Here is a 15,352-nt window from a genome sequence, read left to right on the forward strand (position 1 = left end):
TTTTTTACAGTTAAAAAAGAAATTACATACTTTTACAGCAGATGCAGCAAATAAAGGTTCACAGTAACCCAAATACAATTTAAAATGTAAGGAAAAGTAAGAGTTTATGAACAGTATTGCATATGAAGATTGAATTAGAACTTCTAATGATGCAGCCACAGTCGGTGTAATATAATTTCTCCTAAATAGCATCCATATATAGGAAAAACAGGTTCATAATATATAATAGGATATCTTTTCAATAATTTTAATTTAGGAGTGCAAACAAGAGCTCAAACACAGTTAATGAGACTGGAAGTGTGTATTAATGAACCAGGAAAGCATTGGTCAGTGTACAGTTATAATCACTAAACCTGCTTTGAATTTTTTATCCCAATATTTTGCTTGTGTATTTGAATGCACAAATTTCTTACTATATGTTGCAAATAGGCACTTCAATTGCACTGGTAGATCTGTATTTCACTCTCAAAAGTACAGGCAATTCTGTAGTTAAAATAGTGCCCTCAGCCTCCAAACTCCTTAGTTTTGTTGACTTCTCCAGCACCCTTTTGCTGCAATTGAAATGGTTCTCAAATATACTGTATTACTGCCATTCTTAATCTACAGAGCCCCCATTCCTAATCTGCAGAACCCTGTCGTCTTTTTTGTGGAATAATGTCCTTTAAGAAAAGCCTATATAGAGTCATACAATCAATAATCACATAAAAGACTTTCTTGTAATGCATACACACAGGAAGGCCCTTTTTAGTAGACTTTTCATAGTTTATTTTGTAATTTCTACAGCTTTACCTTTTTTTTTTCTGTGTGTGGATGTATGCAAGCTAAAGAAAGTAACCTAAGAAAAAGGCTCACTCCATGAAATGAGTAGCAACTTAACTTCCATTTCCTCAACTTCGGCATTTGAAACTTAGGTATCTGTAGCTAAGCTAGTAGCTCTAACCTTCTTTTAATTTAGACATCTTCAGAGTCTGGTTCATCTTGTCCTAAGATGAAGATGTAAGAAAAATGAAAGTCATCACCCAAAGGATGCACCTGTTTTCCTTCATTTGCTGTTAAGCTATCTTGTAATACCTAAGTCAGAGCTCATTGTTTCATTCTTCTTTGCCCAAGAGCAGGTGAGGTAAATCCTGCTCCATTTCCCAGCTCCTCCTTAGACCTCTGGATCCAATTAAGTACTCATAAAACCTGGCAATTTTAATGAAGACAATAAGAAACTTCATGAACCTTATGTCAAGGCAAACAGGATGATTGAACTGATTTTTATGGCTTGTTACTGGCATCCTTGTAGTATCCTTCTATCTTCAGCTTTATTTGTGTGATTTATCTTGGTGTATTGACTTTTTAGAGTTTGTCCTTTGCAAAGAGGTACCTTACTTTTTAGTAATTGTCGTGTGCAAGTAGTCAAATATTTGTCTCAGTATTACTCTAGAACCATTAGGAAAAAAAGTGTTTTGAAGACCAGGAAGCTTTTAACCTTTTTTTCTCCAAAGGAAGATAGACCAGAGAAGTGATTTCTTCATATATTAGGAAAACTATCTCAGAGTACACTCAAATACTGTTTGAGTTACCACGTTCAAAAGGTCACTCTTTCTCCTTGCCTGTTGTCCAAGACTTAAATTTAAGATATTCTTAAATTTAAGAGACAGATCTGGTCTATGATCAAGCTCTAACTTAAACAGCAGTGTGGAATTGATTGGTGTATTTAACATTATTATTTCTTAATTGTTTCAAATTTAGTAGAAATTGTTTCTGAGGGCAGAATTTTTATACATCCTTATTTCTTTGAATTTTAAAAATACCTTGGGACTTGATTCTTCTTATTTCTCTTTTTCTCTTCTGACTAGTAGAATTGCCTGACGTGTTTTTGAGAAAGAGTAGAAATATGGTAACCTTATCTGTTTTACTATTCTATTAAAAGACTGTGTTTGGCAATTCTGGTCAACATGGAATCAGACTTTCAAGTTGTATTTGTGAGAAAGAAATATGGTGTAATAGTATGTATTTGGGTTTTATCTTATAGGAGAAATCATAATTTACAAAATTGTATTAAGTTTGTCAACTTTTTAAATAATTTTACTTGGGTAAACTCTTAAAAGGGAGCAGTTGGTCCTCCTTGGTACCGCTTCCCGGAAACTATTTTTACTTTCCAAAATCTTTTTCTGTAAGTATCTATTTGCATCCAAAGATTTGCCATACATACTGTCTTGGAGATAAGAAGACAAGCACCAAATTTTTGTTGTATGTGATGTCTACTGTTCATTTGAGTGTGCACTGAACTACACAGTACTGCATGTTTACTATGTTACTTGAAAACATTAATGTTTCAGCTACTGGTTGAACATTGTGACATAGCATTATGCAAACCTAAATTTTATCATGTAAAAAGCTTTACAAACCAGAATTGAATTTCATATTTTATTATATGTAGATAACTGTCAATATTACTGTTATATTTTTACAGCAGGTAATGAATTTGAAGAGGATCTTGAGATAGTTGAAGAGGCTGCCTTACAGGTAAACTGCGGCTTTTTATCCGTTGCTGCATACTTAATCACATAGTTGCACTGAAACTCTTTGACTGCTGTAGAAGAAAATAATTTATAAGGTTTTTATAATAGAATAAAATCTAGCTTGTAATGAAACAGTTTATGAAAGTCTTACAGAAGTTTAGTATTTCCATTAAATCTTTTTTTATAATAAATCTGTGTAGGAAAAAAATGATAAAATATCATATAGAAAGTTAGATGACAAAATATTTCAAAATATCTAAGTATTTGGCATAAGTTGCACTATTTAGCAAATTTTAAATGTTACCAAAATTAATCCGTCACGTATCTTTGTAATTGGAGAAATAAAATAACTTTTTCAGTTGAGTGGTAACATTAATCAAGTCCCAAATAATGTGATTGCAGTTGTTCTGGTTTGTTGATGGCATTTTGTTAGTTTTGATGGTAGCTAACGCTGGTCAGTAGCTTCCCATGTATAGCCTCAGCAGATGATGAACTATGAAAAAAGGAGTTTTTGTGTTCTCTCTCCTTCCTAGTTATTTTCACAGCAACTGTTTTGAAATTCGGTTATCACAGTACTTGGTGGAAAAACCTATCAGTGCTACAGTCTGACACCATTGCATAGGCCTCAGATAACAGACTAGTAATAGAAATTGACTAGGAGGAATCAGATGTTCCTTGGAAGAAATATTTTTTGTCATCAGCCTGTTCTTGGGCACACCATATTCTAGTTCAAAATGTGAGCTAGGAGTGTGCATGCAGTAAGAGATCTGCCTTTCTTTCTCTATGCTGTATTCCTAGCCTTTTATTTTCTTTTGAAACATGCTCATTAGTCACATTTTCAGAACAGCTTTCTTCAGTCTTCTACTTACAAATCAGCAGTTAAGGATATTTTTAACATGTTACTTTATTCTATTCTTCAGAAATTCTCCCTCAACTCAAGGTCATTTTATCTCTTTTAACATAAATTATTGGTTAATGAACTGGGCTATAACTTTTTTTTAAACTTTATCAGAGTAAAGTGTATTCTTCTCCTCCTTGAATGGTTTTCAGTGCCCAAAATGTCTGTACCAATGTCAGTGTTATGGGAAAGTATCAACATGTAAGTTACTGAAAAGCTGGCTTATGTCTCCATCCTTTCACCCCTAACCTCTACCAAAAAAACCAGGTGTGCAAATCTCACTCGGGCATTCTTGGGAAAGGCTTGGCACTATCTCACTCACCAACCATTTTGGAAGCTCTTGAAGGAAGTCTTCCACTGCAGGTGCAAAGCAATGAACAGTCATTTCTGGAGGATTTCATTGCTTGTGTACCAGGATCAAGTGGTGGACGACTTGCAAGGTAAAACTACGCTGTTCCTTGTGTATATGACTAGCTATAGAACTGTAATAGCTATTTTAAAATTTGTTACATAAAACTGCATGGCTGTATTGTTTCCATAAAACATGTATGTATTCAGACTTTCTGCATCCTGTCTTAGCTGGAAGTCATATTTGTACAGAGTAAGAATTTCTTTTCGGGGAGCTGTAAGAGATTTTAATCTTAGGTGGCTTTATTTGCCGTAGGTGGCTTCAACCAGATTCATATGCTGATCCTCAAAAGACATCATTGATTTTGAATAAGGATGACATTCGATGTGGTTGGCCAACTGTGATTACAGTACAAACAAAAGACCAGTATGGGGATGTAGTTCATGTTCCCAATATGAAGGTAATTATTGTAATCTTGGCTGTTTATCTGCTTGATTGTGCTGTCTTTCAGTTTTTATTGTAGGTATTCCACAGAACACTCTTGTATAGAGCAGAAAGTGGCATTTTTAAATTCAGTGTAGTCAGACTTTCTTACCACTAAATCCACAAAATTATCATATTCTGTTTTATGCCAGCACCATTTCATGCAATTTATACCTTGTCTGTAAAGAACTACACATGAGTAATTGGGGAAATAATCAGTCATAAGTGGTGTTTGCTGGTAATGACATGTTAAGGTGGCAAGAATCCATAGACTTTGTGATGGAAATAAAGGAACCAGAAGCACATTGATGGACCATCTTATTTTTTTTTTAGACTAGAACAGTACTTTTCCCTTTTCTGTTTCTAATATTTGGAAGTTCCTGTAGTGTTTGCGATTAGTAAAAATAACTAGCAAAAAGTAGGGTTCTTGGATTTGCCTTCATGCTCTTCAGTTAATCACTGTCTTTTTATACAGGAAAGACAACCTTACGTAGAGTTAGAAGAACTTTGGACATTTTGGAGTAAAACCTGTGTATAGGCTACTTGATTTAAAGTAGCAAAGCAATGCAAACAAAACAAATTAAACACAAAATGGGGGGTTTGTAGTTCTAATAAATTAGGCTATTTCTGTGTTTTAAAACTGATTGTTACTGTGAGGTAGTTCAAGCCCTGAAGTAGATGAAGTACCATTTACAAAAGCATGACTCTTTTGATAAAAGCTCTCAAATTTATTCTTCGCATATGATGTTATAATTGAGTTACCTTACAGTGAGCTGTAAACTTAATAATAAAACAGGGGTTCTACAACAGTAGCACAAGAATCATCTTAGTCACAAAAACAGCTTGAGTGAAACTTGTATATGTGGTTACTGACTTAAATTTGTGACAGAGGAAGTGGAAAACTCTTAAGTAGTGATTTTATCATATTGATCAGGAAAAGGATATGTCAAAATGTTATCAAATGTAGGATGAGTAACACATAAACTTACAAACTTATTTTCCAGGTAGTCTGCCTGTTTTTCCTCAGAAAACTGTGTACAGTACTAAATTACCTTCAGTAATGGAGGTCTGTGGTACCTCTGGGTAAAAAAATCAGTTAAAATATGCATTGAGGAGCACAGTGTAAATGTACAGTGCTGATGTAGTAGGACAGCAGAGCAAGGCAAAATCCATTCTGACCACTGGTGATCCAGATCTGTCAGTCCCTGATGATTCCCTCTGAAACCCGTGCACTCATTCGGAAGGCTCTCTTTCTGCTTTGTAGCATCTTCTGTTGTGGGAAAACTTCACCATGCATACCAGGCTATGTGCTGCTTCCCAGGGAGTGCTGTGGGACTGCCAGAACTCCAGCCCTTACTGATGGTGTGCCATATCAGTTGGGTGCTTCTCTCCTGTACATTGACATTTTTCAGAGATGTTGTACTTGACTTTGCAGATGGTTAAGAATAGATACATTGGGTTTTGACACAACTGGATTTACAGTGAGTGCTATAAGCACTGTACTGTATCAACTATAAAATAATGTGTTTTCTCTCTAAATCATGTTCTCTATTCCACATCATATTGCAGGTAGAAGTCAAAGCTATTCCCGTTTCGCAGAAAAAAACATCCTTGCAACAAGAACAAGTTAAAAAGGTACAACGGATACCAGGGAGTCCTGCAACAGCTGCTTCCCCTAGCAGTGATATGACCTTTGGAGGACTTCCTTCACCAAAGCTTGATTCTTCCTACGAGCCAATGATAGTAAAAGAAGCTCGATATATTGCTATTACAATGATGAAGGTAAATTACTGTCATTTTAACAATATAACTATAAAATTCAGCAGTCAAAGTGTGTAAAGCTATGTGACATAGAAGGAAAGAATTATATTTAATTTTGGTCACAATCTGAAAATACATTGGTTACAAATTATTCTGATTATATTTAAGTTCAACATAAAATTAGGTACATCAAAAGAACCAGTTACCTAAACTCTAATGCAGTTAGGCTGAATTAGCATTCAAAATAAAAGTTGTCTTTGATTTTGATTCGACTGATTAACAAATTAGACTGAGTCACTCAGGAGAAATAAATGAGCTGTTGAAATGGTGGAGAGGAAGTCAAACCAGTGTGTCCGTATAGAGTTGGAGTGTTGCAGTGAATCCATATTAAAAACTAGAACTGGTAAACATAGGAAAATATCAGAGCTCAGCATAGTAAAAAGGTTGTACAAATGATTTGTCTATCAATACATAAATATTAAGCAGCATCTTATGAAATGAACCAGTGTCAAACAGATCAGCTCAGAGATGTTTCCAGAACAGTTTTTAAAGAGATGACAGCTAGTGTTGATTTGATTGAGTATAACACATGGAATAAATTTACATATATGTAATATGTATCGGCCCAGTTAAGAGATGTGACATAATGTGTACAACTAGTAGTTGGACAACTTAATGAGACATGATTAATCAGTAGTTAGAGAAAAATAATACTTAGTATAATCAGTATGGATTTATAGGGGATAGAACCACCAAAGTAACATCTTTTAGAGGGTACAGGGTTGTTTTTTGGCAAAGGATAGTGCTGCAGTACCTCTTTGTAAGCAGTGCTACTTGTCCTAATGGATCAATGAAAGACCTACTGAATCAACGTAGTGCACAACAGATGGTTTAAAAACTCATTAAATCACATACCTGAAAATATATTTACAACCAGGGAGTGTATATAAAGGATATAAAGGTGACTTTGTTGGTTTGGGTTTTTTTATTTGGACTACTGCAAAGATCACTTCTTGCCTTGATGCTACTTGCCACTTTAAAAAGTAACTTGAGGTAGGGCAGAAATACATTATTTATTCTAAGTTATGACTGAGATTTCTGACAACCATTGTCCACAGGTACCTTCTGCTTCTTTTCCAGTAAGAGGTGTCAAATCTGTTCATGCAACTCTGAGGGTGGTGTATCTTGTAATGCAATTGGATACTGTGGAATAAATGATGGTGGTGCAAGTGCAGGGTGTTCAAAAATTCTTTCTTAGATTTGATGGATCCTTTGAGTGATGAATGCTTCATATTAGGTCATTAGTGTGTAATGTTTTTTAATTGATTTGGGCCAAATTAAAATGAAAATGCAAGTATTACTTTAAAGTCCTCTTAGTAGATAATAACAGTATGCATCTTCATAAAACTAAAAGTAAAAAGTAAAGGACTACACCAGGGTAAAATACAAAAAGTGTCTCTCTTCTTGTTGAGACATGCTTGATTTCCATGTTAAATACCTTTTCAGGGAATCTTCCCAAGATTCCTTTCAGATTAGGTCCTTTCTATTAAAAATTTCAACTTTATGAATTCAAGACAGAGTCAATATTCTCTTCTACTCCCCCCTCCTCTTTACTAAGCACACTCATTTGAGTGTAAAATGCAGATGTCCCCTGACCTTTATACCAACCTACATGTTGTATAAGTACTTGATACATCTAAACATGATTATAAAATGTAGTTTTTCACTTCATGACAATAAATTATGACATGTTTGGGGGACTGATACCCAAAACTACATCCTTGTATAGACACCCAAAGTGGCTCATCTGCATGTATGTTCAAATGTTCTTATCGCACCTTTTGTTGGTTTTGATTTAACACGGGAATCTAGTAACTCAGCAACTGTTGCACCCTGGAGAGATTCTTGCTGAGGGACTTTTTGCACTTCTAGGACTGCTATTATTTACTTATGGGGCTTTTCAGAACAGTGATTTCACAAGAAGCTGTGGAAGTGAACCATGTCTTTTTTGTAGTGGAAATCGGTGGAAGGATCACCTCAATATAGAGGGGATTTCTTTTTCACTTGAAAGAAAGAGTATCTGAAATTCCACTAATAAACTGGGCTGTTTTGCAGTTTTTGACCTGCAGCGTATTTGCTTTCTTACCTTCACATGGTCTTCAATGTACTGCGTGGATTCAAAAGCTTTTTGTAGAAGTGAGATTCAAAGACTTGACTGTGAGCAGAGGCATTTTGTTAGCAGTAACTGTCTTCAGTATCTAGATAATGACTCTTTAAAGAGAAAGTATACTCTTTTCATGTATGTGTATATATTTCTGTGTTTCGGAATTTGTTTCTAATTCCTTTATAAATGCTTCTGGTGAGTGTAAAGTTAGATTAATGTATTCTTTGAGAAAATGCTCTGCTTTTTTTTATTCAAGACAGTAGTATAACTGATTTTATGTTTGAATTCAATCTGTTTATAGGCATATGAAAATTATTCCTTTGAAGAACTACGCTTTGCTTCACCAACACCGAAGAGGTAAACATTCAAGAATTTCTTTTTGATAGGGACTTAAATTAACATGTTCTGTCACTTCTGTTTACACCCCCACACACAAGCTGTGACTGACAGGTAGAAACAAAAAAGTCAAGTATTATTATAAATTTTCTTACATTTAGTGATTTATTATTTCTTAATTGTTCTAATGTTTTCTTATTTGTATTATTTACTCTCTGAATGTGTTCTTGCATTATTTACTGGAAATAAATGTGGCATGGAGGGTTATATTTTCATATGAAATAATAGGAAGTTAGTTCATTGAAAAGGAAAAAATTGTATTTGGATGATCTGATAGGAAAAAAAAAAAAAGTTAAGTTTCCCGACTCAACATTACAGATGATCTCCAAGAAAACAGTAACTGTTTAATGATTTTAATTGTTTTGTTTGTACCTAGACCCAGTGAAAACATGTTGATCAGAGTCAATAATGATGGTACATACTGTGCGAACTGGACTCCTGGAGCTGTTGGTCTCTATACCATTCATGTTACTATAGATGGCATTGAAATAGGTACTTGATTTTCACTTTATTTAAGCATAGATTTGTATAATATCCACTTTGTATACTGATAAATTTATGTCCTGGTCATCATAAGGTTTAATATTATAGTTCATAGCAAAACTTAGCAACCAGATTTTGGTTCAGAAGCCTTCTATGTAAATCCCTCTTCTTTGTCAAAAGGTAAAAAAGACCACAGTTATTCTCACAAATCTTGTATTTATAATGTGGTTAGACTACCAGATTGACAGACTCTCTTATTCTTAACCCTCAGTGTTAAAAAAAAAAATGTCTTGCTTTAGCTGAAAGTGACAGAGATGTATAGTTAAAGGGGAAAAAAAACTAGCCCAATCTTGAAGAACCTGAGGAAAGGGGAAACTGTTCATGACAATGCAGGAATAAATATTTTCGTTTCTTCTGTGGAAAATTGAGAAAATGCGGTCTTAACTGAGACTCTACTTGAAGTCCTAATTATTTGTCCTAATTTTTAAATTATTTTTGTTCCTTCCTTGCTGAAAATTTTTTAGTTATCTTGCTAGTCCTAGACTACACTAGACTACACTGTGAGATATTATGTGGAAAGAATGTACCTCCAAAAAACAGTATATGTTGAAACTCTGATGTTAGTCATACTGGTGGGATGGTGAAGATGGCAGTAGAAACATTGAAAGCATTATAGTTAGGCCCTGATCTGATGGGAGGGTTTGAGTGAATTCATCAGCAAGTCCTCTTTTTCAATACTGTACAGTACCTTTTGTAAACACATAATGATACTCATAAATACAAATACATATAATTCACATAGCATTGGAGTGAGATGCTATTTAATATGTTAACTACAGAAGATAAGATGAACAAAGATAACCATTAATAATTATATTTTATACTTCAAACAGGAACATTTGCCTTCATAGGAACCTCCTGTGCACTCAGTTGTATTTTTTCCACTGTGTCATCCCTGAAGCAAACTTTACACTTTAGTTTAAATCAGCTGCTGTTAAATTTTACACAGATTCTACCATCCTCAATCATTGTGTAGGGTTAAGTTTAGAAATGCTAGAATACAGCTGTTAACTTTCATTATAAAACAGGTATGAGTAAACTCTAATACTTACCTGTGCTGTTTCTCTGCAATGGAACTTCTGGTTCAGTCATAATGTCTGACTGTCCCCTGTCCATCAGCTGAGTTGGTTGGAACATGGTGCTAATCCCTGTATGGGATCAATCCCAGTACGGGCTGTTCCCTTGAGAGTTGGACTCAGTGAACCTTGTGGGTCCCTTCCAGTTCAACTTGGAAGATTCTGCTTTCACCCATGCTTAACCCATAATTCTGTCAATTTTTAACTGCTTAGGTACTGTTAACAGTTTCTTTTTGTTTCAAACCTTCTGTGTTCTTGATGCTTCTAGATTCCTTCTCTTACTTCCACGCTTGTTTGAAAGGATTTTACTGAAGCCAACCATTTTATCGATAGGTCTGGATGCTTCCTTTCAACGTGTCGCTCTTCATTTTGTAAAATGAAACAAAAAACCTGAATAGATTCCTGAGGTCATTATGTTGTAGTTGGGCCTTAACAGTGATGCTGAGACAATTTCTTTTAAGGTTATTACTCAAGGGTATATCCATCTATTAATTTAAGTGTCTTCACATGTCTTTTTATTCACAAACCAGAATGTTACTGTGTCGAGATATTTTCCAGTACCTTCTGGTTTTATAAGTGTTGGTAATTAAAGGTGCTGACTGTTTATAGGCCTTGTCTGGCTTGGCTTTTCAGGCTCTTAAGTTTCTCATGTGTTGCAGTTAGCATCTGCAACAGTACAACATGCATAAGCAGAAGCTTTCATTTGCACTCCTCAAACGTTAAACTCTCTGTTCACCACTCCTTGAAAGATAACGCCACAGACAGTATTAGGATACAAAATTAAGTAGTGCTTTGTAACAACATGAAACTACATCTCTGTAAATTTCCACAAATGAAAATACAAATGTTCAGAAAGTAATACCTTGCACCATGAAGCAACTGCAAGTGTTGTTTATGGCAGAGAGATAAGTGTCTACTCTGAGTTGTAGCACAGATAAACTGTAGTTACTGTTAAACTGATATATCCCCTTATATTTCTTTTTTTAAAACTTAGTCTTTGTTTGATTATAGATGCTGGACTAGAAGTGAAAGTAAAAGATCCTCCGAAGGGAATGATACCGCCTGGAACTCAACTTATTAAACCAAAAGCAGAGCCTCAGCCAAACAAGGTTTGGAGAACTGAAAAAAAGAAAAAACAAAAACAAAAAACCCAAAACAAACAAACAAGCAAACAAAAAAACAAAACAAAACAAACAAACAAAACAAAAACAAAAAACCCACAAAGCCAGATAGTTATGTTTGGGTGGAATTGGGTGCGGTTTTACTATCTTTTAATATATACTTTATCATTTATTAATGGTGCAGGACTTAAGGATATTTGCAGATCACTTTAATATGCTGAATGGAATGAAATTAATATCCTGGATAAAAGGAAGCATATTCATTCCGTTTTCTTTCTGTCTATCCATGAATGCAATGGTTAAAAGCTCTACAGAAACTGCCTTCATCCTGGCTTATCACACAAACATTGAACAGCTATTAATAAAGCCACAGACTGAATTCTGCACTACTTTTCTTTTATATTTTACTACGAAATTAATTTCACAAAGGCTTTACAAAGATTTTGCTTGTTTTGTCATAAGGATCTTCAGTCAACATTAAATCCATAAGGAGTTTCTTTGGTGATATTTCCCTTTCTTAGAATGGTGGGATTTTGTTTTTAAAAGGTATGCTTTCTGTAGCTATTGACTTCCCCATTTCACCTTATCATTCCATCCTGAAGGACTAAAATAGACAAAAGTAAAGAAAACATGCCAAAATGTGTGGCAGGGCTATAAGGAAAATGTCCAGGTGAGGGAACCACCTTGCACTTCCTTTACATGCAAAGGAAGGGATATTAAATGAGGTGCTGAATGTTTTTTTCATGGAATAAACTTGTATGAAAAAGATGTGGAATTCTGAAATACCAGAAGGTTGTCCTTCCCTGTCTTATTAGAATTGGGAATGGGGTTAAGGAATACATGGTTACCAAAAGGATCAGGTGTTTGACAAATTCTTACCTATACAGCACATCCTGATTTTTTTTTCCAGCTTTTAGAGTAATCTAGAGACAGTAACTTTGTTGTATGGTTCCCTAGTCCATAAATGCATCCAGCATCTGATTCTGCTACTAACAAGATTCTTTTTCCTAGCAGCTACACCTCAAAATAAAAATAATAAATGTACTTTTAGTTTCCTTGCAATGTTTTATCCCTCACTGCAACTATTTTTATTTTCTCCACAAGAAGCTACTTTTAGACTTTCTCCCTTCTCTTGGAAGGAAGACTTCCTGGTTAGTTCATTGTCTTCATTAAAACTCCCAATTCCTACCAAGGGAGATTTATCTCCCAACTTAATGATCGAAGCAGATCATCATGTGTTGTTTGCTGTTACCAAGTTGAGGCACATCTGGTTTGAGATGAGATAAACTGCTGGATGGAAGTTCTGTTGTTCTTTTCAATTATTATAGTGAAAATTGCAGTGACTGGTTCACACATAATAACTCCATGTTGTCAAGTAACAGTCTTTGTGAGACTTAAAAGAACTTGACCAAAGTTAGTCCTCTGAGACGTTACCAAAGTTAGTGTTCTGAGACGTTACCCAGTGTTTAATTCTTTCCCTCTGTTGTTCTACTTGTATGTCTTGTTTCTTGTTTCAAATTGTAATCTCTTTGAAAAAAGAGCCATCCTTATCTTGTATATAGTGTCTGTAGAGCCTGCTGCAAAATTAAACTAGCCCTTTCATGGTGAATCATACAATCACTCTTCTTTCTTCTGTGCTGTAATAAATTACGAAACAAGCCAGATTAAGGTAATTCTTTGTGTATGAACAGCAGTAGTATAAATAATACAGAAAGGTAATAATTGCACTGTGCTCTGTGTTTCTCAGTTCGAGAATGCAGATTAGACATGCATCAGTCAAAGACAAGCCAATACACCAAATCATGTTTCACTGAGAAAAAGGGCTTAGTTAAGTTCTAAAAGCTTCTTCATCGTCTTTGTCAGCCTGAAATTTCAGACAGTGATAACCAAAGTTTATTCTCAGTGGTGATCTGTTTTCAACTAGAAACACCAAAATATTTTCATTGAGGCAGTGGAATGTTCCAACCTTACTGGAATCACAAGTTGAAAAGGGGTACTATATTATGATTTTATAGTTGTATTCTTCATTTTCTGGTATTTGAAGTCAGGTGCAAATCTGCTTTTTCTGTCCATCCAAGTTAGTAAAGGGAAGATTATGATAGTGATCAGTATTCAACCTGGGGTATGTGACCCATACGAATTGTTGTCTCCTCACTGGCTGTGAACCCTAAATTAACTAATTTGCAGGAAACTCTATTCTGCATCCTATTAGATGCAGAAGACATTATCTTTCATGCTATGTAATGTAATTCATTGTAATTGGAACCAACTAGAAGAAAGCAGTCCTAATTTAACTGAATTTGAAGGTGATCCCTAAACAGTTTCTAGTTGTAGGTTGCAGTTTTCTGACAACTAGTTAGCTGCTGCAAAGGGGGAAAAGGTTTTTTCCAGACCTGTGCAGTCTCAAAATCTTGAGTGTGAGTTCTTCCTCTAAATTAAAGATTTTAATCCAGGTTATAGCAAACTGTCATAGGATTTTCAGAAGTAACATTTTGGGTTGATAATGCAAGGACCCCCGATTTGTAAGGCTTTGTTTATAGGCTTCTCTATGTTGAGAATGATTCAACCTTGTACTTTTACAAGGATCTTGGAAGTCTTAGTTTTGTCTGTTGAGAGAATCTAAATATTTTGAATTAGAGGATTTTTAATAAGCAAAACCTTGAACATTTTGGAGTACGTTACATTTGAAATCCTTTACATGCTTCTGGTTTTTTTGTTTTGTTGGTTTTGTTTTTTGGTGTTTTTTTTTTTAAATTAACCTTAGAATAAATACCATTTCTTAAAATAAAAAATTTCTTTACAGAAAAAAATAATTCATACACTTAGCTGTTATCTTTCATTATCTTTCACTGAGTTTATTCCTTACATATAAGTCTGTGCTTTATGTTAAGGATTAAGTCCATACTTCCATTGATACTTTTATTAGTTTTACTTGTAGAGTTTTTGAAAATAACCTTCCAAGAAAATATATATGCTTTATACCATATGCGTAAAATATATGCACCTCTTAAAACAAGAGACCAAAAGCATGGCTTACATTTGTTCTTTATGGGACAGGTGCATTCATACACCTGAATGGTGAAAAAATTAAAGTGCATAACAACTGGGAGACTTTGGGGGGTTGTAGTAAGTTAAACTGATAATAAGGAGCCTCTGCTCTAACCTTTCTGTGGAAAAAGGAGAAACTATTGAAATAGCTATTCGAAAATTAAAGAAATAGATCTGTTCTTTTTCTATATTAAAATGTCTTGTTAAACTCTTTAGCTAAGGAAAAGATCCGCATTTTGGTCAAAAAGTTGACTAAAGAGAATATTACGTAGCGCAAGTGAGAATGGTAATCCCAGGCTGATCAGTTAGGAGGTATATTAAGTTTGAAAAGGCAAATCCATTGAAACTTGCACTAATCAATAAAATGTACGTGTTAAAGGCTGAGGAGCCTGTACTGATCATTGTAGGGAATATCAGAAATATATCCAAGACTGAATCAATGTCTGTGTTTACATTTAGGGGTTTTTTTTAACACTATGATTTTATTGGTTATAGTAAAAAAGTGAAGTTATACACAGCAGCCATGGGAAACTAGCAACAAACTGTAACTCTTATGACTGCCGTCTTGTCACTGGCATTTCAGAATCTGTTAAACCTATTCCTTTTTACTCTGAGAGCTCTGTTCCAAATTTTTTCTTCCTTACTGTCTTTCTTTGCTTCTCTTAGGTTCGCAAATTTGTGGCCAAGGACAGTGCAGGGCTTCGTATCCGTAGCCACCCTTCCCTTCAGAGTGAGCAAATAGGCATAGTGAAAGTCAATGGATCCATCACTTTCATTGACGAGGTAATCAATAAGACATTTCTACTGAAAAGTGGGCTAAGATGTAAAGTTAATTCATGCAAATAATGGGGGTTTTTCCATGTTTAGATGTTGACATATACAACCTAAGAGCATAAATTGCAAAAATCTGAATTTACTAATTTACTGAATCTGAATTTACTAATTTCATGCTGTCATTTCCTTTTAATTTACTTACTTCAAAACCTATGTAACAGACATTTGA

At 34.7% G+C, this 15,352-nt stretch overlaps 1 protein-coding gene across 13 annotated transcripts in view; it reads left to right on the top strand.

The window, feature by feature from the left end:
- MYCBP2 (MYC binding protein 2, E3 ubiquitin protein ligase) overlaps positions 1 to 15,352 on the top strand; it is a 185,090-nt gene that overhangs the window by 108,991 nt on the left and 60,747 nt on the right. For 11 of the 13 annotated variants that reach the window (XM_027646293.1, XM_027646300.1, XM_027646346.1 and 8 more), the window contains 8 exons: positions 2,462 to 2,514; positions 3,676 to 3,848; positions 4,073 to 4,217; positions 5,810 to 6,022; positions 8,467 to 8,522; positions 8,938 to 9,053; positions 11,192 to 11,289; positions 15,016 to 15,132. In XM_027646293.1, coding sequence (XP_027502094.1) covers positions 2,462 to 2,514; positions 3,676 to 3,848; positions 4,073 to 4,217; positions 5,810 to 6,022; positions 8,467 to 8,522; positions 8,938 to 9,053; positions 11,192 to 11,289; positions 15,016 to 15,132 — 971 coding nt within the window. The remainder of the gene's footprint in view (positions 1 to 2,461; positions 2,515 to 3,675; positions 3,849 to 4,072; positions 4,218 to 5,809; positions 6,023 to 8,466; positions 8,523 to 8,937; positions 9,054 to 11,191; positions 11,290 to 15,015; positions 15,133 to 15,352) is intronic. The other 2 variants (XM_027646361.1, XM_027646376.1) reach the window with 1 other exon arrangement.

Source organism: Corapipo altera, unplaced genomic scaffold (assembly GCF_003945725.1).
Source record: "Corapipo altera isolate COAL_440 unplaced genomic scaffold, ASM394572v1 0, whole genome shotgun sequence".
In the NCBI taxonomy this organism is placed as follows: Eukaryota; Metazoa; Chordata; class Aves; order Passeriformes; family Pipridae; genus Corapipo; species Corapipo altera.